Below are 25,853 nucleotides of genomic sequence, written 5' to 3'. Positions count from 1 at the left end.
ACCCTACTGGGTACCAGGAACGTTCCACTGAAAGACATACTTTGCCTCATTCCCAGAGTGTGCTTCCAGGCAGTGGTGCACTCAGCAAACCTAGCCCTGCCTGGTTATCAGCAGAGTGATAACAAGGCTGAGGCTGAAGGTTTGATTTCCCAGAAATCTCTGCTCCCTTCCACACTCTGAATCTGTACTTCTCTCCACATCACTGGCTAATGACAAAGGCCCAGGCTCCTTTGGCGCGAACTTTCCTTGCTGGAAAACCATGTGTGGGAGGGCACTGAGGCTTTCTATCACATGACCATTGAGTGGCTGAATATTATCATGCAAAGACATTTCCTTTCCGGACTTCCTGGGTTTGGGTACAGTGTATATCAACCCATTCTCAGTTACAAACCACCATGACATGTTCTCCTGTGTAATTGTCTCCTAAGCCTGTGAGGCAGAGAGATTGACACCAACCCCTATAGGAAGGGGACCATTTGAGTTGCCCACTCAGAAAGTGACAGAGACGAGACTCTCAAACTCTTGCTTCTTAGTGTCGTTGCTGGTGTGGTTTTGTTAAAGGTTGTGGCCAGTTGTAACAGTGCAGAATAGAGGGCCAGAGTTCTAGTTGACTTAGCCTTGCCATGTCCATCAGATTTCCAGAAGCCTTTAGGTCTTGAGGACCAAGGCTTACACAGCTGTAAGCATCCTGGACATAGTGGTGAGGATCATTTCCTGTATGCATGGGGAAACAGTACGTCCACATTCCTCACCCTGCCCAGCAGGCTCAGGCAGCTAGCAAGGGTATCCTGTTTTTAATGTCTACCTGCAACTCGCGCTGCTGCTCCCTGTTTGGATATAATCGTTTATTTTTCCATAGGTTTTTCTGTCTAAGTCCACAGTTTCAACAATGTTCATATTCCTAAAGTGAAAGCTGATTTGCCCAAATCCATTTGTTTCTCTTTCAGAGCAAATGTCAGTAAGATGAGAACTGGGCTGTGTCATACTGATACGTTACTCATTAACTAACTTTAAAAAAAAATTGCCTGGGCTAGATCAGAGTTGGGTAGGAGCTTCCTGCCAGGCAGCAGCTGTGGCTGCCTGCTGGATACAATTTTCACTTCGTTTGAGAGCTCTGACGATGAGCTTCTGAGCTGACTTCTTGAAGGGCTGTTGGACAAGAGTGCAATGGGGAAGAAGAGGCCTTCCTCCAGTGACAATGTGTTCAAGTTTGAGATTCCCAGCAGCCTGAAGACCAGCACCGAGGCCCAGCACAGTTCCACTGATAGCCCCAGCTCTGTGTTTCTCAGGTAAGTTCAACCGTGCCCTGGCCATCCAGCACGCTACCCAGGCCACCTCAGCTTCGAGAGCTCCTATGGCATTCCCTGGAAGAACGCTGAGCCAGGGGAAAGGGACTTCTTAAGCCAGGCATCCTGTGGGATGGAGCTGGGAGGGTATGGAGAGAAGGGATGGGAGCAGAGAGAGAAATAAATAAAAACCGGAGAAAACCAACAGCAACCACTATTGCCACCACTGAGCCTGATCTTTCACCTCCTCTTTCATACTCATATCAGATAACCGGGCCCTGGGAATTTCCTCCATTCTTGACTTGCTGTAAGCTTTTCAGGAAGTGGGGTTAAAAAAATCAAACCAGAAATTATTATTAAAATGTGATTAAGTAGTTATTCTTAAAACATTCAGACAATCGTCCTCTTTTTTTGTCTCTCTAATTAAGAACTAAATATGACTACGTGCTCTGGTTCAGTTCTCTACTATACGGTGACTTAGAGAACCTTTGACCACAGTCGGGACACGTCCCCTTTCAGCTGTGTTAATACCAGCACACCGCTCTGATACGGTGTAATTACATATTACTGATGGAAACTCAACTCCGTATTAATTTAGTCTCGATCATTCTGTAAGTTTTAATGTTAGTTTCATTTTCCCCTTCATTATTAGTGGCTAGACAGGTGGCTAAAAATGTAAAACTCTAGACTGGAAGGCTCAGCAGTTGAGAACCCTGGCTGCTCTTGCAGAGGACCTGGCTTCAGATCCCAGAACCCACAAGGCGGCTGTTACTCCAGTGTGAGGGGCTCTGACATCCTCTTCTGTCTTTCTTGGGCACTGCACATGTGTGGTCCAAAGATATCCCTGCAGGCAAAACACTCATACACAGAAAGAAGTCTTTATAAATAAATGCAAAATCCCTGCGGCGTATGTTCATGTTTTGCCAAGTTCCAATACTCTCTGAAATGTGTTGTCTGCCTTGTCTGCCCATTTGACAGCCATGCAAGCTCTTCTTTGGCTTGCAAAAATAATGAGGAAAATTACGGTGCACTAGCAAACAAAAATACATTGCTAGGTGTGATTTAAGTAAATGCAATAAATGCAATTTTCGATAAGTAAATAGAACAAAAAGAAAAGGGGAGATGGTTGGGCAGTTAAGAGCACTTGCTGCTCTTGCAGGAGACTAGTGGGCTGTGCCCAGTACCCATAGCTAGTGGTTCACAACCACAGGTAATTCCAGCCCCAGGGACTCTGATGCCTTCTTCTGGTGTCCATGAGTACTGAAGTCATGTGTACAACCCCCCCCACACACACACACAGACACGTAATTTAAAAATAAAAATAAACCCTTATCAAAAGAAAAGGCTACCGAAATCTAAATGTTCCCATCTGTCTGAAAGGATACAGATCTATGTCACCTACACCATACTTACCACCAGCTCTCCATCTCAGCATTTATGAATGCTACTTTTAAATTTATATTGGAAACAACCTAAAAATACATTAACATACCTCCAAATAGTGTTCGCGTGGAAGAACATTTAATCTAGTAGAAAGATCCTGGTGTTTCGTGTATAAAGTTACTGAAAATACTTGAACGCAGGCACACATTGGTTAGATTTTTCAGATATAAAATAAGAACAAGAAAACATGTCTTCTATAGTCTAAATACATACTGGAAATTTCTGTAGCTGTGGCTGTTTGGTTTCCTATTTTCTTTCCCATGAACTGGAGCCGATAAAGCTTATTCTCAGACCAACAAGCTACTTTAAATAGAAACAGATAGAATCCACGTACTATTTTTATTCAAGCCCGCAATTCAGGCAAAGTTTATGGAGTAACTATTGTATGCCAGGCTGTGTGGAGGGGACACAATCATTAGGAAGAGAATAGTAGTCCCTGGCTTCTTGGAGATGATGTTTAATGTTGGAGGCCTGGAAAAAAAACACACAGATACATGTATGTGTACATACATAAATACATAACTTAAAATCAGTATTTTTAATAGGAAACAAGTCAAAGCCAAGAGAAAGAATAAAATAGGAAAACCAATTTAAGTAAAATGGCAAAGGGCCCCCCGAGGAAGTGATGCTGAGCCCAGTGGAAAGAACCAGCCATGAATAGTGTGGAAAGAAGCATGTCCCAGGGATAAGGGAAGTTGTGTTGGCTAGTTTTATGTCAACTTGACACAGGCTAGAGTCATCTGGGATGAGGGAGCCTCAATTTAAAAAATGCCTCCATAAATTTTTTAAATTTATTTTTATTTCAATTAAGAAAATTGGCTTGTAGGCAATCTTGTAGATTAGTGATTGATGTGAGAGGGCCTAGCCCATGTGGATAGTGCCATCCCTGAGCTGGTGGTTCTGGGTTCCACAAGAAAGCAGGTTGAGCAAGCCAAGCAGAGCAAGCCAGTAAGAAGCACTCCTCAATGGCCTCTGCATCAGTTCCTGCCTCCAGGTGCCTGCCCTGTTCGAGTTCCTGCCCTCACTGCTTTTGATGGTGAACTGTTATATAGAAGTGTCAATGAAATAAACCCTTTTCTTCCCAAGCTGCTTTGCCATGGTGTTTCATCACAGCAATAGTAGCCCAAACTAAGACAGACATCATGAGTAACCTGGAGAGAGAGGTACAGGACAGAATCAGAAAGGGGAGGACGAAGGTTGGCATCCTATTCCAAGTAAGACAAGACATCCTGAGGGTCAGGGGAGGAGACTATAATGTGATTTCACTTTAGATGAGCACTCCGCATCCCAGGGTGTTACCTCCAGTGTCACTGATCATACAAGGAAAGTGTCACTAAGCTCATGTCTCCTGGTGTGCTGTGCTTGGCACCACAAGGGTACACACCTAGGAGAGGCGTTTGCTCATCATAGATCATGGGCACCGTTAACCTCACCCATCCATGTCTAGTTGCTTTCCGACTTACTGTGTTGGTTACATTACTGCCAGCATAGTGCTTGGTGGCATCTGAGTTGTCTTCGTTTTACATTTTCCCCCAATTGGGAAGGTAGGAAATGGGATCCCGGTGCAGCTTTCCTCATTAATAACAAAAGGAGCATCATTTTGGCACGGCTGTCATTCATGCTTAACCTCTGTTTCTTCGATGGCATCACTGTCTTTTCCTTCTCGTTGACAGCTCATAAATACTCTGAAGTGTAATTTTCTGCCCGTTGCAGGTCTTGTAACATTTTTTGTTCTATTCAAATTTGTCTTTTCACATTATGTCCAAGACTTTATTTTTCAATCTATTTTTTTCTTTTTTGAAATTATATCATTTCTCCCTTCGCTTTCCCCCACCCATACCCTCTCATACGCTCCTCCTTGCTCTTTCAAATTCATGGCCTCTTTTCATTAATTGTTATCACACGCTTATGTGTATATGCATATACCTATATATTGTTTAAAAATAACCTCAGTTTTTATACTATTACTTGTATGTATGTTTTCAGGGCTGACCATTTGGTATTGGGTAAGTCATTGGGAACTCTTCACTAGGGAAAATATTTCTCTCACTCTCAGTGTTCCTTAGTTGTCTGTAGTTCTTTGTATAGGGTCGAGGCCCCATGGGCTTTCCCCGATTCACCTTAGCATGTCTGTTGGTATTATTCTTATTCGGCTCATGTTTAGGCAATCTTGCTGATGACACTTTACGGTGTAGCTTCTAACCTTCCTAGGAGACACAGTCTCACAGCAAACTCCCTGGTTCTGTGGCTCTTAGGGTCTTCAGTCCCTTTTCCAGAACGCTGCCTGAACCATAGATGACAGGGTGTGTTTTGTAGATGTATTTACTAGGACTGAGCTCCACAATTGCACATTGTGGTGGTTGTAGCTTTCTATAGTGAAGACCTTACAAGAGTTTGTTTGTTTAACATTTCCTTTTAAGTTAGGGTCCTTGTTAAAGCTGCAATTTATCTTTGTTTCTTGATGTTAATCAATAGCACTTTTTATTTAGTTACTGAATTGTTCTACATAATTTATTGATTAACCTTTCCTCCTCTACTTAGTATGAAAAACCAGATTGTCATATATCATGCTACTAATTTTTATCACATTATAGTAAAAGAAAGTCTGGTAAAGCAGAACTACCTATGTACTGCAGAGCATAGTCTTGTGAGTCTTAGGATTGACTCTTGTATTTAGTCAAAATGACATTGTTCATTTTAAGGAAATTTGGCATCTTTCCAGCAGAAATAGTCATAATTAGAGACATCATGTATCTCTCCATTTGCTTAGATTATCTGTAATAATGCTCAACAAAATTTTAGATCATTCTACACAAAGATCTCATAGATCATTTTATTAAACTTATTTCTAGGTACTTGGTTCCTGCGTTGCTATTGTAAAGATATGTATTGCAACTGCTTTGTTAATATACAGAAATGTTCTTAGGTTTCTAAATTGACTGAGGGGTTTTTGCACATATATGTGCGCATGAGTGTATTGTGTTCACATGTATTTGAGCACGTCTCTAAACTGATCTTTTATTCAACATCCTTTATTTAGTTTTGATAATTTATAGACTTTAAAATATTCTTCTGCAGATGATAAAACCATTAGAAATATTAATATATTTGTTTTTGCCGTGTGTGTGAGTGTGTATGTATGGTCTGGTGTATGATACATGTTTGTACAGGTGTGCATTTGTGCAGTGGCCTAAGGGGGACATTGAATGATTTGCTCCATCCTTATCCACTTTATGCCCTTGAGCCAGGGTCTCTCACTGAACCTGGAATGAGGCTGACACCTAGCAAGCCCCAGCAATCCTCCTGTCTCTGCCCCACACAGTACTAAACTTTCTATATGAGTGCCAGGATTTAAACTCATCTCTTCAAGTGTTTTACATGCTGAGCTATCTCCCCACCTGTTTTTACCCTTCCGATCTTCATGTTTTTAATAGTTACACAAGTAAGGAAGTTGCATATAGGTAGTGATTCCAGATATTCTTGTTTCCGATTTTTTTTAAATTTACTTATTTATGTATATAAGTGATCCATCTGCATATAGAGGCCTTTATGACAAAAGAGGGCATCAGATCCCACTATAGATGGCTGTGAGCCACCATGTGGTTGCTGGGAATTGAACTCAGGACCTCTGGAAGAGCAGTCAGTGCCCTTAACCACTGAGCCATCTTTCCAGCTCTTGTTTCCAATCTTTTTTTTTTTTTTTTTGGTTTTTCGAGACAGGGTTTCTCTGTGGTTTTGGAGCCTGTCCTGGTACTAGCTCTTGTAGACCAGGCTGGTCTCGAACTCACAGAGATCCGCCTGCCTCTGCCTCCCGAGTGCTGGGATTAAAGGCGTGCGCCACCACTGCCCGGCTCTTGTTTCCAATTTGTAAGGAATGCTTTAATATTTATCAATCTTCTTAAAGCTAAAAAACTCCCCTTCTAATTCAGGTTTCCTAAGGAACTATAATATCTACCAAGCATTTCCATAGCTCCATCAAGATGGCGCTCATTTCTCAGATGGTGGTGGTGCACACCTTTAATCCCAGCACTCAGGAGGCAGAGGCAGGCGGATCTCTGTGAGTTTGAGGCCAGCCTGGTCTACAGAGCGAGTTCTAAGACAGGCACCAAAGCTACAGAGGAATCTCTTGAAAAACAAAACAAAAACAAACAAAAAAGAGATCTTTATTTGAAAATGCATACTATGTACAGCGTCACTACATTCAAAGTCACAAAAACCATCATTTGCTAAAATATACAGGACACTGGACAAGCTTTAAGAAATACAGATTGCTGTACTTTTATGTGCATTTGTTTGGAGGAAGCTTTAGCAAATTAATAGTTAAGTTGATTCAACTTAATAATTAAATTGTAATAGTATTATTAAATTAATTTGACTTAATTCACAGTTAAATGTTGGTTGGTTAATTACACTAGTCATTCAACAAATAGGAAAATCAAGAATTATTGGATCAAGTAGCCTTGGGAGAGCCATTGTGCCAACTGGCTGTGAGACCAAGGGCAAAGTTACTCATTGGCACTAAAGTGGAAGGTCCACTGCGGGCTTTAGGGGTACACACCAGGCTCAGGATGGTAACCAAGCAGGTCAAGAATGAGGCAGAGCTGTGCTGGAATGCAGGAGAGAGGACCAGCCATGCCTGACAACTGTCCCTGAGCTTTGGGGACTGTTCCAGATAACCGGCAATGACTTTGAAGTGCAGGGCCACCCTGAAGTCACACTTGGTGACCTACATGAGCTCCTTCTACTCCTTCACTTAGCAGCTGCCACCGAAGGGCAGACGAGGGTTGCTTGCCTCTCTCCCTCTAGCTCTCGGCCCTCCCAGAGCTTCACTCTTGCTCAGCCAAACACTAAGGAAAAGAACTTAGTAGACCGAGTTTCACTCCTCTCCACAGGGGTCACTGAGGCAAGAGGAAAATTTAGTCTTTTCAGGGGAGCTGAGTTTTGAAAATACAAACATCGCTGCTCCCTCCTCCAGAAGCAAGGAGGACTTAGGAGCAGTCAAAGAAAGCCATGTTAGGGCACTCATTTGCTTCCTGAGTGTGGGCGAGTGTTCCTGTGAAGACCGCCAGAGGGGCAGGAGAACCTCAGGAAGGAGGGTGAAGGGCAAGCAAATTCATAAGGCAGCAGAATGTAGCACCAGGGTGTAGGGAATGCGGCTGTGAAGGTCAGAATGAGGTTAAACGCAGATGGCTAGGCCTCTTCCTTCCCAGAGTCAGGATTCTCCGAGCGGGAAAGGACTGATATGTTCAACAGCCACCATTGCAGAGAGACAGAGCGTCTGTCCCCGTGACAGCTCCACACAGCCTCTACTCAAAGCCCAAAACAGGTTCTCAGTGATGGCACTCCATACTATTACCAGATTTTCAAGCTTACAGCATGCCCCTCTTTCCCTGGACTGCCTCATAGACGACTCCTACTCCTCTCAAGACTGTACCTTCTGGAAGGCTTTGTACAACCTCCGGGGGACTTTCCTGTGTCCCCAATTGCCGCACCTCCAAGTCTATATTTGTTGGCACACGTCCTGTATCAGCCAGTTTTCAGAGTGTATCACACCGGGGTGTGGTTGTTCATTTGTTTGTTTTTCACCAAGCCAACACAGCTTGGCCATCTCCCCACCTACCTTCCAAGGCCCCTGGAGCATCTCTAGTGAGGCGCTCACACACCCCTACATTTTTCACCTCTGTTCTGATTGCTGTATTTCTCCACTGATTCTCCCTCTGCCACACCTCACCTCTGGTCAAATAGCCAAGGGCATCTTTGACATTCTGATCTAGGGAATGCTGTTTGGGGATTCATTTAGCTGGAGTTAGAAGAATCTATTTTTTGTAGTTCATCTTTATCTCTGTGTGCACATTAGACTCCGCGGACCACCCAGGGTCAGAAGGCCTTTCAGGAATATTCTTACAACTTACTAAGGCCATTCACTCTGCTTGCCAGCATAGGGAACCAGGACCTGTGATAACATTATGAGCATCCCCTATAGGTGCCACAAATCAGAGGCGTGTGAAGGCATAAGTCACAAACAATGCCACACCAGTTTGGAATTATGATTAATAGGGTGGTATTTATTTAAAGGGAAAAAAACTTGCAGATAACCGTCCCAGACAACAGCCCTCTGCGCAATCAGGAAAAAGCCTAGTTGCCGGAACTGGAACAGAAAGCAAAAAAAGCGAGAAGGGAAGTAGCCGCTTTTTTAAAGGGAGAGAGACCATGCCCCACTGGGCTGGTATCTCAGCGGCTATTAGCTGGAGGAGCGGAAGGACCTCCTGCAACAGGCATGTGGGTAAGGAAAGGGAAACAAGGGTTTGAAATGCATGGAGCCAGAAGCTGGGCCTTGAAAAAGTCCTTCCGATCATTAGTTGTGTAAGTTCCAAGTAATAGGCCCATTCTCATTATTGATCAGTCATCTCTGTGATGGAGGAAGGTCAGAGGTGACTAAATAGACTTGTTTTCATTTTCTTAGGGTAATTGTACATATTAGTTTGTCAGAATTCCTACTGGAAGGGAACAAACCTCAAAGCAATACAAAGTAATACATGACATCTGTGTGTTACATAAATTAGCGTTTACAAGAATGAATTTGGATTCAAACAAATTACTTTTGGTGAAAATTATAAAATATAAATATAAAGTATATATATTTATTATATATATATATATATATATTAGACTCTGGTGATTAACCAATCTTCATGCTGCATGAGGATTACTTTTCTAGATTTGAAGACGTTACAGAATGTCGTTTTCAAAGTATAATTTGATTTCCTTCCTCATTCTAATAATATATAAATAAATAATATACTCACCTTTGTACCTGACTCTTAGTCATGATGTTTCTTACAGAAAAAATTAAGATTGCATAACCCCAGACCCTCGACAGCTGTGTCCACTTCTGATTATAACTGACTTCATCACCAGGCTGATCTGAGCTTTTGGTATGGATAGACCCTGACCCTAGCCACATACTGTCAAGTGCTGGTTAAGAAACAAATGTGGTTTGGCCAGCTGGGGGGTGGGGTGGGGATTAATCCCCATTAGGAATTCATGCTAGATTGGAAGTGACTCCTGTTACTAGAATTTCATTTTTTGGCAACAACAACAACAAAATGTATCAGAAAGTCAGATTTGTCAGGTGGTGGTCACGCCCGCCTTTTTTTTTAATTAATTTATTTATTTATTAAAGATTTCTGCCTCCTCCCCGCCACCGCCTCCCATTTCCCCCCCTCCCCCGATCAAGTCCCCCTCCCTCATCAGCTCGAAGAGCAATCAGGGTTCCCTGACATGTGGGAAGTCCAAGGACCACCCCCCTCCATCCAGGTCTAGTAAGGTGAGCATCCAAACTGCCTAGGCTTCCCCAAAGCCAGTACGTGCAGTAGGATCAAAAACCCATTGCCATTGTTCTTGAGTTCTCAGTAGTCCTCATTGTCCGCTATGTTCAGCAAGTCTGGTTTTATCCCATGCTTTTTCAGACCCAGGCCAGCTGGCCTTAGTGGGTTCCCGATAGAACATCCCCATTGTCTCAGTGTGTGGGTGCACCCCTCGCGGTCCTGAGTTCCTTGCTCGTGCTCTCTCTCCTTCTGCTCCTGATTTGGACCTTGAGATTTCAGTCCAGTGCTCCAATGTTGGTCTCTGTCTCTGTCTCCTTTCATCACCTGATGAAGGTTAATATTCAGGAGGATGCGTATATGTTTGTCTTTGGATTCACCTTCTTATTTAGCTTCTCTAGGATCGCGAATTATAGGCTTAATGTCCTTTATTTATGGCTAGAAACCAAATATGAGTGAGTACATCCCATGTTCCTCTTTTTGGGTCTGGCTTACCTCACTCAGGATAGTGTTTTCTATTTCCATTCATTTGTATGCAAAATTCAAGAAGTCCTTGTTTTTTACTGCTGAGTAGTACTCTAATATGTATATATTCCATACTTTATTCATCCATTCTTCCCTTGAAGGGCATCTAGGTTGTTTCCAGGTTCTGGCTCACGCCCGCCTTTTAATCCGAGCACTTGGGAGGTAGAGACAGGTGGATCTCTGAGTTCAAAGCCAGCCTGGTCTACAAAGAGAGTTCCAGGACAATTAGGGCTACTCAGAGAACTCCTGTCTCAGAGAGAGAGAGAGAGAGAGAGAGAGAGAGAGAGAGAGAGAGAGAGAATTTTATGAAAGGTTTTGAGAAATTTGCATTCTATTAAAATTTGCAGATAATCCAAAAATGTTTTTCAAAAGAAAAGCATAATCTATCTAATCATCTACGCTCTACTTTTTAACCCATCTTTAAAGTTTCAACCCACACAGATTAATTCAACTTAGTTGCCTTTATTTTCATTAAGAGCTTATCAACAGACTTTAAAAAAAGAAGAAACAATCAGATGTGTTTATATGATTTTATCAATGTTTATTTGAGATTTGCTTAACAAGATCAAAAGCAGGCAAGGAGAACTGAATTGAAAGTCCTAGGAACTGCTTCCCCTGCAACTCAGTGAAAGACAAAGCATGGAGCAGCTGGGGAGCAATGCGGATCCTTGGGAGGCAGCGCCTGTCCCAGGTGAATGCGTACTTACAGAGAGCCGGGTACAAGTGACTGTCTTTCCTGTTTGCATAGCGGCTTGTGCGTGGGAACACTTCCATAAACCCGAGCGCTTTTCACTACACTACTGATGGATTACAGTCACTCGCTACATTGCTTGGATGAGGAAGGCAAGTGACAGAGCAAAGGAGGAAGTTTTCTGTGTTGCTATGCGATGAAGTAAAACTAATAAAAATGGAACGAGCTATGGGAGCGAATGCACCGATGGGCCCGCCCCATCCAGCCTCTCTGCCTTTCGCTTGGCTTGGATTCTCAGCCTATTCCTACCATTTTCAGAATGCAATGGTAATTGAATCCAGTTTATTTATGCCCCCTGGGATGGTTTTTAGCGCTCAGGAGGGAAATGCAGGAATAGAAATAAAAAGAAGTATGGGATTGCTGGCCCTACACTGATTACGCAGCTCTGTGAGCTTCTGTCTGGTAAAGTGGACAGATTCTCCTCAACTCCTGATGAGGCTACTTCCCCAAACCCTGGTGTGAGCTAAACAGGAAAACAAAGCCAAAAATCAAACAAAAACCCACAGCGGTTACCTTAAAGCAGAGGTTCTCAACCTGTGGGCCAGGACCCCACCTAGGTGTCAAACGACTCTTCCACAGGGTTGCCTATCAGATGTCCTACATATCAGATATTTACATTATGATTCATAACAGTAGCAGAATTATAGTTATGAAGTAGCAACGAAAACAATTTTATGGCTGGGGTCACCACAGCATGAGGGACTGTATTAAAGGGTCACAGCGATAGGAAGATTGAGAACCAGTGAATTAACGGGAATGAGAGTTTCTTCTGGAGCCTTTTTGAGTGATCATAGCCCAGGAACACGGATTTAGGTTAAACTAAACTCCATGTTCCAATGCGGAGGCAGTCTCAAGAAGTCTTATAGTCTTATGGAACAAAGTCCTAAATCAAGGCAAGTTTAAAATACGTGGATGGGCACTCAGAGAGGCAGGCACAGCAAGATGAGAGAGCTTTTCTATAGGCCCAAGACGCCATCTGATGACATCCTCAGCTCTTGGGTTGGTGGAAGCTCACTGTCTGCTAAGTTAATAGATTCCAAAAGGTTTTTAATCTGTTAGTCACAGGATGCTCGTTCCAACACAGAGGTAAACAAGGAATGACTTATTCAGGGTTCTAAAGCAGTCTAGATAAGATAATTAGCCCTGGACCCGCAACATTCCAACCGGTCCACATCATTGCTGTTCTCGTTAGTCTCTGCAAACACAGCTTGCTTCTCTGGATTCTCATTGACAACACCATAGACACACCTCAAGAAAATGGTCAACATTTCGAAAAGGCTCCTGCCACTCAAACACAAGAAGCTGAGTTTGACTTCCAGCACTTAAATAGTAGTAGTAATAATAGCAATGGTGATGCTAGCAGCATGAGCTGGAGTCTCCCTGTGCTGGGGAGACAAAGGCAAAAGGATCCATGAAGTTAATGAACAAGCCAGCGTCTCTAAATTGGTTAGCCCCAAGTCCCAGTGAGAGACCCTGTCTCAAAAACCAAGGTGGACATCTTCTGAAGAATGACATTGGAAATTGCCCTCTGGCCCCCATGTGTACAGACCCAAAATGCACACACACGAATATGGGCATTTACCCACAGCATCTGTGTGTGCACGTGCGCGCGCGTGCACACACACAATAAAAGTATGGCTTCTGTTGGACACATTTCTCTTTAACGCCATCATGAAGTGGAAGAAACACAAACCTGAACCATTGCATGTCAGGAACCATCTATGGATAAGAGACAGTGGCATGTGTTCTGAGTGCCTCTGGGAGCTGGTGAGGTTAGGAAGTGTGATGGGTGATGTTTTTAAACAGTCACAGAGAGCTCCCTAGCATCTGTGTGAGGAGCACTGCTTGGTGTGCAACCGGTTCCCTAATTTATAAACTGTCCATTTGCGGGTGAGTCTCACTTTCTATAAAGGTAAAGTGAAGATAATCAAGACTGTGGAGGATTTGGTTTTCGGTTTTGTTATTGCTGTTGTGGTTTTCCTTGCTGTTATTTTGAGACAGGGTCGCACTATGTAGCTCTGGATAGAACTCACAATGCAGACTAAGCTGTCTTTGAATTCCCTGTCTCAAGAGAGCTAGGATTAAAAACATGGGCCACTATACTTGTCCTTTGTCTGCAGAGAGTCCCGGGGGGAGGGGCATTTAGAAATAGGTACAATAGTAAACATGAAAACATGAAATATCGTGTGTGTCCAGGCAATGGTAGCACACACCTTTAATCCCAGCACTTGAGAGGCAGAGGCAGATGGATCTCTGTGAGCTCGAGGCCAGCCTGGTCTACAAAGTGAGTTCCAGGACAGCCAGGGCTGTTACACAGAGAAAACTTGTCTAGAAAGAAAGAAAGAAAGAAAGAAAGAAAGAAAGAAAGAAAGAAAGAAAGAAAGAGAGAGAGAGAGAGAGAAATGACATGTTTGTGTGTATGTGTGCATGCGAGTGTGTGTGTGTGTGGTGTGTGTATTTCTATAACAAGTACTTGACACTCACAGACATTCTATGTTGTGATTATAAGGTAGTGAAGGATTGGGAATTCACACCGCAACTAAGGAATATTTTCGTCCCTTGAGTTCCCAGGGGGTGGTTAAGAATACTCCCTTTCCTCTCTAGCATGCACCTACACATAAAAGGCAGTCTGTTAAAAGCAGAGCTTTTTTGAGTAACTAGATGGCTAAAGACGCAGGTCCTGCTTCCAGGACCTCCAGTCCCTGTAGCCAACACAGACACCAAAAAGAAGTCCTATGTGCTCACTTTGAATATCACACTATTAGCATAAATCTCCAAATTCATTCCACAGCATGTCTTCTGTCCCCCAAGTCTCCTGGAACTGGGGATTCGAAGTTGGTAAGAAACTGAAAAGGAAACTTTGGCTCCACTCAGTGAACATCTCACAGCAGAGGGCGATGGTTATTTTCTTCCCGCAAAAGATGCTTAAATATCTTCAACACAGAGAAATACAATTTTTCTATATTTCCCATCTTTAATGGATAACTCTTCAGCACTGAGATTATTGATAATGTTAATTATCAATTAAGACTTTTACTGTTTTTGCCAGGTGGTGGTGGCACACGCCTTTAATCTCAGCACTCAGAAGGCAGAGGCAGGCAGATCTCTGTGAGTTTGAGGCACAGCTTGGTCTATAGAGTAAGTTCCAGGACAGTCAAAGCTACACAGAGAAACCCTGACTCAACAAAAAAAGAAGAAAGAAAGAAAGAAAGAAAGAAAGAAAGAAAGAAAGAAAGAAAGAAAGAGAAAAAAGAAAAAAAAGAGTTTTATTGTTTGTCTTCAGGGTTGTGAACCTAGATTCCAGTGACTGAACCGTATGTCCAGGCCAAGAGTTACACTTTTTAATGAGTGGTCTTATCCAAAAGGCCAAGAAGTGATAGGAGTTTTTCTTCTCTTTTTTCTCTTTTTATTTGGCAGGGAAAGGGGATGCACACTGTATGGCATGCATGTGGAAGTCAGAGGACAACTTGTAGGAACCCGTTCTCTCCTTCTACCATGTGGGACTGGAGAGGGTGCAAGACTGAGTTGTTTAAATAAAAATTTCATAAAATTCCATATGCAGTTTCTCTGGCTATAGATACACACTGATGAGTGCATCTCTGGTGAACGGCGCCTGCTCACTTACTAGAGCACTTGCCTCTAGGAGCGGGCTGAACTAAGATCATTTGACTTTGAACTTTCACCATGTCTGGTTTATAATAATAAAACAGAGCTAGAGTGATGGCTCAGCAGCTCGGAGCACTGGCTAATCTTCCAGAGGTCTCAGATTCAATTCAAACAATCCACATGGGGGCTCACAATTATCTACAACTCCAGTCCCAGGGGACCCTTCTGTCCTCGATTGGGATTGCATGGAAATGGTGCACAGGCATGCATGCAATGAAAACACCCATGCACATAAAATAAAATAACAGTAAAAATTTAAATATATTTTTATAGAGATATATTTAAGTAAATTTACATATTTACATACAAATTTAAATAATTTTTATAATAACAATAACAGACTGGCCCTCACATGTTTCTTCACCCAAATGAAAGTTCTGAACTAATGCTGCACAGTATGGTAAATATTTAACTGTACATCAAGTGACCTTTCTTACAGTCCCATATCTCTCTGATAAAGAGGGAGTTTGTCTGTTATGCTTCAGTAATGACATAAATAGCCACTGCGTAGTAACAGCAAGAACACAACATGATAAAATATTCATTAGGCCAACATGACAGCCTATTTTTAATCTGTGACTCCTTAGACCCCTAAGAGTTGTTGATCACTGAGATCAAAGGCGATAAAATCATAACTGCTATGCGCCTATCAAGTTTGCTGGTAGGTAACCATGGAGTCTTAGTATCCAGTCAGAACGCACTGAGACTGGGTGACAATTTACCAGCCAGGTGGCTCCGCCTTAGATCCAGCTGCTCTGTCTCTTAATAAAAATGACACCAGCTCAACATTTCTGAGCAGTCTCCTGTGTGCCGACGTCTTCCCCTCCCGAGAGCTAATCCAACCATCACAATAACTTTAATGAAATGGAATCTGCTGTCACTGCAGACAGGAAGCTGGGGAGTAGGCGTGGAAAAGCTAAGAGAAGAGCCAGGCACTAGATGAAGGCTTTAAACCCGCGCTCTTTCCGCTTCCCTGTATCCCAGCTCCTCCTATCTTTAATTCCCTCTTTCATGAAGTAGCAGAACTGGGCTAAAATATGTAGCCCTCCTAAAGTAAGGAGGTAATTAAAATCTAGTATATGGAATTAAAAGTATTGGTGCAGCAATAATAAATTAAGAACAATATACCAGCATAAAAGTGAGAGAAAAGACATAGAATAGAAGAAAATATTTACAAAACATGTATCTGATAATAGTCTAGTATTAAGAACCCTTACTATTCAACAGTGAAGGGAGCACACTTAAAAATGAGCAAAATGAATTGGGCATGGTGGTATATACCTTTGATCCCAGCACTTGGGAGGCAGAAGCAGGCAGATTTCTGAGTTCAAGGCCTGGTCTAAGTTTCAGGATACACAGGGCTACACAGAGAAACCCTGGCGTAAAGAAAAACAAAAAACAAAACAAAGTGAAGAACCAGAGAGATGGCTCAGCAGCTAAGAAAGGGATGCTATTTTTCCAGAAGACCTGAGTTCTATTCCCAGCACCCAAGTTGGGTGACTGAGAACTGCACACACACACACACACACACAAACACACACACACACACACACACACACACAAAATAATAATAATAATAAGTCTTTTTAAAATGGATTTGAACAGCTTTTTCACCAGATAAGACATTCAAATACAGTAGAATGTTGTCCTAAAAATCACTTGTCATTAACAAATAAAAATTTAAACCACAATGGTTTCATGGCTACAAATAAAGACAGTCACTAACAATTGTGTAGAGAAATTGGGTCCTCCACATTGTTGTTGAGAATGTAAAATCATACGGCCTCATTGAAAGAAACAGGTTGGCAAGTTCTTCAAAAAGTAGAACATAGAGAGCCAGGTGATGGTAGCACATTCCTTTAATCCCAGCACAAGGGAGGCAGAGGCAGGCAGATCTCTGTGAGTTCAAGGTCAGCCTGGTCTACAAGAGCTAGTTCCAGGACAGGCTCCAAAGCTACAGAGAAACCCCGTCTCAAACCCCGCCCCCCCAAAAGAACAAAGGAAAGCAGAACATAGAATTATGATGTGTCCCAGCCAGTTTGCACTTGTCCACAGCACACCTGCTGATGACTCTTTGTCATTTCTACCTCCTCAGCAAAGCTGGGAGGAAACTTGGGCTAGCGACAGTCACCACTGGTATATACATATTCGCCACAGTATTGTTTATAATACATATACAATTGCATATAAATATATAATTCATAGCGAACATATAATATTCATAATGAGCAGCCGTTATATAACAATCTGCTAAAGAATAGATATGGAAAATGTGGGACTAGTAAGGATATTAGCATATTATTTGGTCACAATAAAGGATGAAATACTCCTGCATGCTATTACATAGATGAAAAAGACTGGCTTCAAAAGGCTACATAGTTCCACTTAAATAAACTGTTCAAAGTAGGCGAATCTGTAAAGACTGCAGACAATAGTCCCAGGAAGTAGAGGAAGGGACAATGAGACTAGTTGGTACAGAGTTCTGAAGGGTTTGCTCTTTGGTTTTGTCTGTTTGCAGAGAGGGGATGATGACATGCTCTGGAGTTGAACAATGATGATGCTTGTTCAGTTCTGTTCAGTGATACAAAAACCAAAGAAATGTACGCTTTATTTTTTGGGTGTTTGCTTGCTTTGTTTAGTTTTTGTTTTGTTTCTTTGTTATTGAGACAGGGTCTGGCTACATACCCCTGCCTGTCCTAGAACTCACTAGCAGGCTGGCCTCACACTCACAGAGCCTGCCTCTGCCGCCCTCATGCTGGGATTAAAGGTGTGTGCCTCCATGGCCAGAATTTTACATTTTAACTTTTTTAAATTTTTACTCATGTGTATATCTCTGTGCATGCGTGTGAATGTCTGGCACATGTGTACGGGCACCTGTGGGAGCTCAGAAGAGAGTGTTGGGTTCCCTGGAGCTAGAAGTAGTTGTTAGCCACATGGTATGGGTGCTAAGAAACGAACCCGGGTCTTCTAAAAGAAAGGCGAGTGTTCTTAACCACTGAGCCATTTTCCCATCCACGAAGCGCACACTTAAAAGAGTGAGCTTTTGGCATATGAATTGCAGACCCATGAAGCCAGGAAAGCCTTAAAGGCATTCCTATTTTTGAAAGTACATTTGCCAGTAATACGAAATACATAAATAATATTTCCACGACTAATAAACTGACTCTCATTTTCAAAATGATTGACACTTCTTCCCTTAAACTAGATCTTCTAATTTAAAAAAAAATTGACATTGAACATTTCAAAACCATTTCCCACACCAACAACTCAGAGAGAAGTAGCCCATCCCTGGCACTAGGACCAGTCTTTGCTTCTTATTGTCCCTGTGAGATGTCACACATAGGGATGCCTAACATATCAGAAGCACTCAGTTCATTTCACACCCACTGCCTCATTTCCTTTTCCTTTAATTGCATAAAATCTCAGTCCCCAAACTACCTTCATCTAGTAAGGCAGATCAGGGCTGGCCGCAAATCACAAAAAGGCCACCTAGGGCTAGGAACAAAGCAAAATAAAGAATCTTTGATGCTTGTAGTTTCATTGCTAGAACTAAAGGTTCTAATCTGTATTCAGCATGTTATGTGATAACACCCTATTTGTTCTCCTTGAGCCCTTTGACTCCCTCCCCCGACTCAACTACACCTGCACAACCAACCAGGAGTCAAGAAGTAAAGACTCACACTATTAAAAAAACAGGACTTAAGAGTTCTGGGACATTTCCAGCAGATATTCTCTAGGTTTCCATGGTGAAGAGTCACACACTTTACCGTCTATGCACTGAAAGAAGAATGGGGAAAAAACAATGGAGAAGGTCCCAACCGAGAAGTCCTTTGTCATCCCTGAAGTTTTATCATCCAATATTTAAAGCAGAGATAATGAGACACTTAACCGCAGAACAGAGACAAAATGAGATTAAAAATTTGGTACGTGTTGTTCTAGTTCATCTGTTACTTTACTAACTGTACACACTTTTTTTTAAACCAGCCTTCATAGAAGACAGTTGGAACTTTTAAAAAAACATAATTAAAAGCCGGGCAGTGGTGGCGCACGCCTTTAATCCCAGCACTCGGGAGGCAGAGGCAGGCGGATTTCTGTGAGTTCGAGACCAGCCTGGTCTACAAGAGCTAGTTCCAGGACAGGCTCCAAAGCTACAGAGAAACCCTGTCTCTAAATAATAAATAAATGCATGGTTAAAATTGAAACTTAACTCATGTATATTGAAATGTTCAATGAATTTGTTCAATCTATACAAACAAGTAACTGACCACTAAGATCGATGTATCGAATATTTTCAGAACCCCTATAGATAAAACAACATGGATGGAAAGTGATAAAGACAGACAAAAGGATGTTGAGGCCATTGTGATTCCTGGCATACGCTATGGTTTTCTCAGGGCAGAGCTTACCCCTTGGACATCAGCAGTCATCAGCTACCCAAGCCTCTAAGAAATATGTGCCCTGAGTGGTTAACCTGAAAGGCAGAGCCTGGGACTTTGGAGAGGCAGCCTCCACATTCTTTCTCACTAAAGCAAAACAGTTCAGGAAAGCATCCCATGAAGGAGGTCAGGTCGTTCACAGCCCCACATAGTGTACCTCCGTGAGTAACAAAACTTGCTTGCTCTAAGTTTCATAAAGTCAAGAGAAAAAGGAAGACTGAATTAGTAGATCCAAACTTCTGATTGGATGGAGAGACACCAGCTCTGTGCTTAAGAATGTACCCTGGCTTCCTCTCGGTAGACCATGAGCTTGGGCTATTGCCCAGCAACTGGGATAACTTTTTCACCCTGACTTGCTGGCAACTTTCAAGTCATTTAATAAAAATGTTGGAAACACAGCGACTGACAGAGAGAAGCCCCTGGTTGGCAGAGAAGCTTGGTTCATTGGATGCCCGCTTAAAATATTTGGTGTGGTCAACACTGTAGGTTAAAGGTGGATGTGGTAATATATATTTGTAATCTGGGTACTTGGAAGGCTGAAGCAAAAAGTTTGTAGATTTGAGGCCAGCCTGGACTACATAAGAAGACACTGCCTCACCCCACCTCCCCACTGCATTTTACAGAGTCATAGTTGGGGAATGAAAGGGAGCTGTATTAAAAGTACTCCAGAGCGCCCAGCGATGGTGGCGCACGCCTTTAATCCCAGCACTCAGGAGGCAGAGGCAGGCAGATCTCTGTGAGTTCGAGACCAGCCTGGTCTACAGAGCTAGCAGGACAGGCTCCAAAGCCACAGAGAAACCTTGTCTCGAAAAACCAAAAAAAAAGTACTCCAGAGCGACAGGCCTAAATCAGGATTGTCCCAGGCAGAGCGACCACAAATCTCCCCTAAGAGTTAACGCTGATTAACTCCTAACTCAAATAACTCTTGTACTAATTAAGCTAAAGTGGGGGAGATGGCAAGAAGAGGAGAGATTAGGGCTAAAATTTAACAAATTAAATAATCTATGCCTCTAACCTAAGGATATAGACTTAACTTCTGACAGGAATAAATTAGCCTGAATAGGATTGAATACTGAGAGAATGCCATAGGTCACATCTCGTGTAGCATTAGTAACTTCCTCCAGCCTGTGACACTGATACTCTGTATACTGTGGGTTGACTTCAAACACTGAGGACTGATAAACTGGGGACAGCCACATGCCCAATTTGTTAAAAGCAATTCTCTGGTTGATAATGTAATGATGATAGTTAATAGTTCAGAGGATTAGATGCTTTCTATGTGTCTGACATATGATTCACAATACAGTGATCTTCTAAAAATTCCTTAAGGGTTCTAGGAAGTAAATGCTTCTGCTGTTCCCATCTCCCACCCCCAAAATGAGGAAAGTGAGGGTTCGAGAGAGTGAGCCATCCACCCAAGGCAGTAGAAGTCAGATGAAGAGTCTCAGGGCCGCCTGACTCTTCTCATTCTACCTCCAGGTGGGGGGGGAGTCTGACTGTGAGGGCGAGCCTTACACGCTCCTCCCAGTGGAATTCGAGCAAGGGAAACTTCTAGCTCCAACAGAAAGAGCTGTTTACTGAAAGGACACCACAAACAACCCCTTGAACACCCAAGGACAAAAAATAAACACCAGGCAACATCTGGTGGTTAGGCGAGAAGCCAAGACAATAGAGAAGCCAGGATGCCGTCCAGCAGTTCTCAACAGGGGATGCTTTGCGCGGCCTACTATGGATCTGCTTTTATATTTTATATTTATATTTTATACTTTCTAACACTGAGCACTCCAGCAACTGTCCTTGTGACACATGACTTGGTAGAGAGATTATTAACAATCAGTTTATGTGGAGCAAGATTTTTAGCCAATGTATTTGGTTACAATGCAAATTAAATTGGAATTCTGGTTTTAATTAATCTATGACCTTAGCACACAGAGAAAGGTGCTGACTTCAGTTGGAATTTTTTTTTCTAAGTAGAACTAATGCAAACCTCGCAGCTCTGTGGGAAGAAGACAAAATCCCTGTCCTCTCAGATGAATAGACTGTAATAATTACCCTATCCTTGAGAAATTGTTCAATTGTTTTTCAATTGGTTCACACAAAACTTGTACGTCACCTCCCCTCTCCCCACTGCTTAGAGTGTGTCAAAGCAGAAAGAAACGCTATTGCTCTAGCCAGCCCTGCCCTTAGGGCAGCTTGGGTACTTTCATTAATAGAGCTCCATTAATAGAGCCGCATTCCAACGCAAAACTAAGGGTTTGGACTGGAGCCCAGTTCTCCTGACTTCCAGGCTAGGGCCAGTTCTAAAATGTTATGGAGATGTGGGGGTGGGGGGTCTAACTTTGGCTTTGTCAATGTGGGGAGGGCAGCTGCTTCTGTGTGACCTAGACAGGGGGACAGAATGGCCAGTCTCTTCTCTCTCCCACTTTGCGACACCTTGACAGCACTTAGTACCAAGTACCCGGTTATGAAACAAGACAGTCAGTGTAGACATACTTGGGAAATACCTGTGGGTCTGCTCTCCCACACGATTACAAAGTCACTTACAGCAAGCATGCTGCTTGTTTGCTTCTATACCTCCATCACTCAGAATATGGCCTGGTTCATAAAATCACCCCCCACCCCACCCCCCAGGGTGAAGGGGGGGCAAAATAAAGGGAAGAAACAGAGATGGGAAGTGAGGGGTGGCTGGGTACCATTTGCCTCAAACAAATTAACTATTTCTAAGACTGAGAGCCAAAATGCAAAGTAAATCTGTAGCTAACTGACAAAAGAGCGAATCTTTAATGTTTGCTCAACAACATTTCTGAAACCCTTCCGGCGTGTTTCTTCTGGGCTAAGTGTAGACAAAAGATGAGAAAACGCTAATTGAATTCATCAAAAAGGAAGAGATAAAGTCAGAAGAAGCAATAAAAAGCATGCAGCAGGAGTAACGAAGAGTGTGATAAGCAGAAACGACGCTATCAGTTAAACATTAGCTGCTTCGGGACAACATGACAAGGGCAATGGTGTACCACACTGTCAAGCGCCTCGCGGGACAGAAAAGCAAGCTGCCAAAGGGGCGGGGGGGGGGGCAGAAAGGCCAGTCCGATGACTGATGACACCATCCCCAAACGAGGCAAGTTTCTAGACTCCGCAGCTCTGTCTGAACCTGTACATTATATATAGTGGCTCGTGGGCTAGACCATCTGGAATCCTTGGGCTAGGGGCATCTGCACTCAACTAGCATGAGCCAATGGTTTTATCAGTTGTGAGGACAGAGTTCCTATTATTTCTTTTTATTATTTTCCATTCTGTTTCTTTTTCATTCACTCCTCTCCTCCACTGTGAAGTGGGGGGAAATGCCAGTGTTATCTTAGTCAGAAGTCTACAGGAGTGTGGTCGGGCATCAGTGGTTATAAACAGCTGCCCAATGATTCATTCACTTGGCAGATTTTTACTGAGCATCTGTTTTAGGGTTTCTATTGCTGGGCAGAGACACCATAACCACAGCAACTCATATAAAGGAAAACATCTAATTATGTGGCTTACAGATCGGAGGTTCAGTTCATTATCATCACGGTGAAACACGGCAGTGTGCAGGCAGACACGGTGTGGGAGAAGGAGCTGAGAGTTTTATATCTTGATATGCAGGCAACAAGAAGAGAACTGAGACAGTGGGTGTGGCTTGAGTATGCATGAGGTCTTAAAGCCCGCCTCCACAGTGACGCACTTCTTCCCACAAAGTCACACCCACGCCAACAAAGCCACACTTCCTAATAGTGCCACTCCCTTTGGGAACCATTTTCCATTTTCTTTCAAACCACCACAGCATCTAACATGAAGCAGAGAGTTTCGGATAGAGTAGTGAATACAGCAGACAAGGTGCTTGTTTTGGGGGGCATTCCATTCTTGAGGGAGAGAACTGATTTAAAAAAAAAAGTAGACAGAAAACCCATTACCTGTGTGAGACATTGGCTGTCTCCCTCCCTACAGTAAACACAACTACAGAGTAGCAGCCTTTTTGTTGTTTCTAGAATATGCCAAGCTCGCGACCAGTCCCGGTATCTGCCTGTCTCTTTTCTCCAGCGGGCTAGCTTTGTACCCAGATCTCTATGGGCTTCCTCCTTCTTGTCCTTCAAAGCTCAGCTTAGCATTCACCTCTCGATGGAGCATCCCACCATCCTATGTAGATAGAACAAGTCTCCTTCTCCCTCTCCTCTTTTCTGTTTCATTGTCTTTGTATCTCTTACGCATTGAGAACTGCTGCCGCTCAGATCCAGCGGTCCATCAGCATCCTCTGCGGACTGTTTCTAAGATCAAAAGCCAGCGAGCCTCAAGACCCCCATAAAACATGGTGTCAAATCTGCATTTCCTTCTAGTCATTTACAGTCCCTAATGCCGTGGAAATTATGTATAAACAGTTCTCATACAAGTAGGGAGAGACTCCATACATGTTTAGTGTAGACAGACCCACTGGAGGCCTGTTTAGATTTTGACCTGCAATCAGTTACATCAGAGGAGACAGAATATGTGACTATAGAAGACTGGTTGTACTTTTCAAGTTTTGGTTTCTACGGCTAGAATGGGGAATCCATAACAAGATGAGATTTTACTGTTTTGTTCACTTTTGCATCTCATATATGTAAAGCAGCTCCCTAGGGACCCAGCTCCTGGTATTCACATCTTGAATCTAGGCTGGTCTGAAGACTTAAATCACTTCTGCTCTTCCTTATGCCCCTTCAGTTCCTCCTGTATCCACCTACTCTCTCTCAAATTCATAACCTCATCTTCTTGAATGCTTATTATTACATGCACATGCATATATATGTAATAAATATACATACATATGTGTACAATCACACACGCATGCACACACAACTTACTGAAGTCGTTTCATGTATAGGCATGTATTTAGGACTGGTCACTTGGGATTGGATAACCTATGAAGGCGGTTGTCCATGAAGAAGACTGATTCTCCCTCTCTCAGCAGCCATTGGTTACAACTCTTCATCTACGGAAGGGAAATTTTTTTCTATCCACACTGACATGTTGTGGTGGTTTGAATAACAATGGCTCCCATAGGCTCCTAGATTTGAAGGCTTGGTCACCTGAGAGTGGTGGTACTAGGAGGTGTGGCCTTTTAGAGTAGGTGTGGCTTTGTTGGAGGAAGTGTGTCACTGGGGCATAGGCTTTGAGGTTTCAGATGCTCAGGCCAGGCTGCTGCCTGCTGACCCAGAAGGCTTGGCTCCTCCCCAGCCAACACTGTCTCCCTGCATGCTGCCAAGCTTCCCACCATGATGAAAATGTACCAAACTTCTGAGCCTGTAACCCGGTTAAATGTTTTCCTTTATTAGAGTTGCTGTGGTCTGCTAGACATGATGGCAACATGCCTTTAATCCCCGCACTCGGAAGGAAGAGGCAGGCAGATCTCTGCAAGTTTGAGGGCAGTCTGATCTACAAAATGAGTTCCAGTATAGCTAGGGCTACGCTAAGAAACTCCGTCTCAAAAAACAAAAACAAAACAAGAGTTGCTCTGGTCATGGTGTCTCTTCACAGCAATAGAAACGCTGACTAAGACACGCATCAGCTGAAGCTGTCATTTTGCAAGTCATTTAGGCAATTATATTGTTGAGATGTTATGGGTACAGCTTTCCTGTCATGCAGAGAAGACACTGTCACACAGGAGACATCCGGGTCCTCTGGTACCTACAATCTTTCCACTCCCTCTTCCACACATTACTTGAACCACAGATGTAGGGGTTGCACTCTAGGTATACCAGTTTGAGTTGGGCACCTCGTGGACCATTGTTCTCTGCATTTTGATATGTTGCTTCTTCGCAGATCTTGTATTCACACCTGTGGCCCCTAGTGGGGCTTTCCTTCAACATATGCTCCAACACAGCTCTTTGCCATCAACAAAATGTGTTTTGTATTATTCCGGCTTCTATAATCCTACAAGCACCCCACTGGAGGGCAAGAAAACAGGGTCTTTATCTTCTCGGGAGCACTGTGGGGTTTTTGTTGTTGTTGTTGAACTCACTGAAGATCAGACTCACCTTTTAAAAGTGATGGAAGTTTGGTTTTTAAATCTTGTGGCATGGTAGGCAAGCTTTCTATTTCTCCCAGTAAAATAAAGATGAAATATAAATATGTGAAGCAGAGTCAAGCAAATGAATTCCAACAGAAGCAAGAGTGATTACACCTAAATAGTGTTAAGAAGTTGGCATTCAGGGCCGGAAAGATAGCTCAGCAGTTAAGAGCACTGACTTCTCTTCCAGAGGACCCAGGTTCAATTCCCAGCACCCTATGGCAGCTCGCAACTGTCAGTGACTCCGGTTCCAGGGGATCTGATACCCTCACACCAATGCACATAAAATAAAGTTAAATAAATTTAAAAATAAAAAAAAAGTTGTTTCTGAACACGATGGAATGCATGTCTGGT

General features: G+C 43.0%; 1 protein-coding gene across 1 annotated transcript in view; it reads left to right on the top strand.

Annotated features, from left to right (window-relative positions):
• Window positions 1–1,054: 1,054 nt before the first annotated feature.
• Window positions 1,055–25,853, top strand: part of Gramd2b (GRAM domain containing 2B) — a 90,483-nt gene continuing 65,684 nt past the window's right edge. The window contains exon 1 of the mRNA XM_075968638.1: window positions 1,055–1,289. Coding sequence (XP_075824753.1) covers window positions 1,168–1,289 — 122 coding nt within the window. The 5' untranslated portion in view covers window positions 1,055–1,167. The remainder of the gene's footprint in view (window positions 1,290–25,853) is intronic.

Source organism: Microtus pennsylvanicus, chromosome 4, assembly GCF_037038515.1.
Source record: "Microtus pennsylvanicus isolate mMicPen1 chromosome 4, mMicPen1.hap1, whole genome shotgun sequence".
NCBI classification, from domain to species: domain Eukaryota; kingdom Metazoa; phylum Chordata; class Mammalia; order Rodentia; family Cricetidae; genus Microtus; species Microtus pennsylvanicus.
This window is presented reverse-complemented; position numbering and strand designations above follow the sequence as displayed.